The sequence below is a fragment of the Antrostomus carolinensis genome, unplaced genomic scaffold (assembly GCF_000700745.2).
Source record: "Antrostomus carolinensis isolate BGI_N321 unplaced genomic scaffold, ASM70074v2 scaffold40734, whole genome shotgun sequence".
NCBI classification, from domain to species: Eukaryota; Metazoa; Chordata; class Aves; order Caprimulgiformes; family Caprimulgidae; genus Antrostomus; species Antrostomus carolinensis.
In genome coordinates this window covers 1-1,436 of record NW_010309439.1, presented here as the reverse complement: position 1 = coordinate 1,436, position 1,436 = coordinate 1, and the positions used below count along the sequence as shown (strand labels likewise).

The window sequence follows — 1,436 nt, the reverse complement described above, 5'->3', positions numbered from 1 at the left end:
GAAGGGCTTGAGTCAACAGCAGAAACCAGGGTTCTCGCTACAGGTCTATGCCAAGTCCATGCAATTGTGGTTTTACTTTTGTCCCTAGATAAGAGACTTCACTCCCCCTCAAAGTCCATGCGTATCTTGCCTACTTCTCCACCCACACCTGTCAGGTCAGAGCCTGAGCAGGGACATCACCACCACCAGAGACCCATCCACATGTCACAGCAAGGAACAAAACAAATGCCAAGTAAACTACAGTACAGTCACTCAAAGGCTGGTAAATGGATTAGTGTGTCTAGTCAGAAACAGCAGTTAGACAAGTTGCTAGTTCAGTCTCAAGAGAAAGCCAGCTTAGAAGAGCAAACAAAACCTGTCAAGGTCCAGCAAAGAAGAGACTCAGGTCAGGAAAGGAAAACCCTGTAAAGATGGCAAAAAGGGAGAATAGTGGTGAAGGAGGAGAGAGGACACCATGGAAGAGGAGAGCTGGACTGCAGCAGCATCTGCTGTAGCTCCAAGCTCCAGAGTTTTACACACCTGTGTCATCTTCTCTCTGTTGGCTTTGGGGTTCAGGGGAGCCTCTGTGAGCAGCACAGGGTGCTCCTCAGGGGCTACTCTCAGCTCATTGTAGAAAGTGTGGTGCCAGATCTTTTCCATGTCATCCCAGTTGGTGACAATACCGTGTTCGATGGGGTACTTCAAGGTCAGGATACCTCTTTTGCTCTGGGCTTCATCACCAACGTAGCTGTCTTTCTGGCCCATACCAACCATCACACCCTGCACAACAAAAACAGTAAGCAGAGCTGAAGGACAAGCCCCACTGGGGGGGTAACCTGCTTTTCCCAAAGCCTGGTCTCCAATTGCTGTCCCTCTGCTATCCCCACTTCATCAAGAAAGGCCTTCAGCTCCAACACACCCTGCACAAAAGCTCTGCAGGAGGCTGCATTCCCCACCAGTTGTGTTGCAATGCAGAAGCCTCTTGTCTTATAAAGCCAAGTAAAAGAGATTCCTGAAGCTCAATGCCTCTGGAGGGAACCACTCCCACCTAAAGCTCCTCTCTTTTGTCTGGTTATGGGTACCCCAACCACCTACCTGATGTCTGGGGCGACCCACGATGGATGGGAAAACAGCACGGGGAGCATCGTCCCCAGCGAAACCGGCCTTGCACATACCGGAACCATTGTCAACAACAAGCGCAGCAATATCGTCATCCATGGCTGGCTGCGGAGGAAGAGGAGAGAGAATTAGACACGAGTGAGCATCGTGGGTCACCGAGCCCGGTCCCAGCAGCGAGCGGCAGGCGGGGAAGGGAAGGCGATGCCACCACGACCTTCCCCACCCATTTCCTTCCTGCCGGCGCCGCTCTGCTTCGCCCGGCGCCCGCTAGAGGGTGCGACGCCGTCCAGATTCGGCACTGCACGGATTTGGGACAAAGGAAGTCCCTGCGCCCTCTC

General features: G+C 53.1%; 1 protein-coding gene across 4 annotated transcripts in view; it reads right to left on the bottom strand.

The window, feature by feature from the left end:
- The window catches only part of LOC104523511 (actin, cytoplasmic 1), a 3,499-nt gene extending 2,171 nt beyond the window's left edge, over positions 1–1,328 (bottom strand). Inside the window, exons 1-3 of one of the 4 annotated variants that reach the window (XM_029084519.1) lie at positions 1,075–1,328; positions 518–759; positions 371–380 (exon numbers count right to left, since the gene is read on the bottom strand). In XM_029084519.1, the coding sequence (XP_028940352.1) occupies positions 371–380; positions 518–759; positions 1,075–1,197 (375 nt within the window). In that variant the 5' untranslated portion in view covers positions 1,198–1,328. Of the gene's footprint in view, positions 1–97; positions 108–370; positions 381–495; positions 760–1,074 lie in introns of all 4 variants that reach the window. The other 3 variants (XM_029084518.1, XM_029084517.1, XM_029084520.1) reach the window with 3 other exon arrangements.
- Positions 1,329–1,436: the final 108 nt, after the last annotated feature.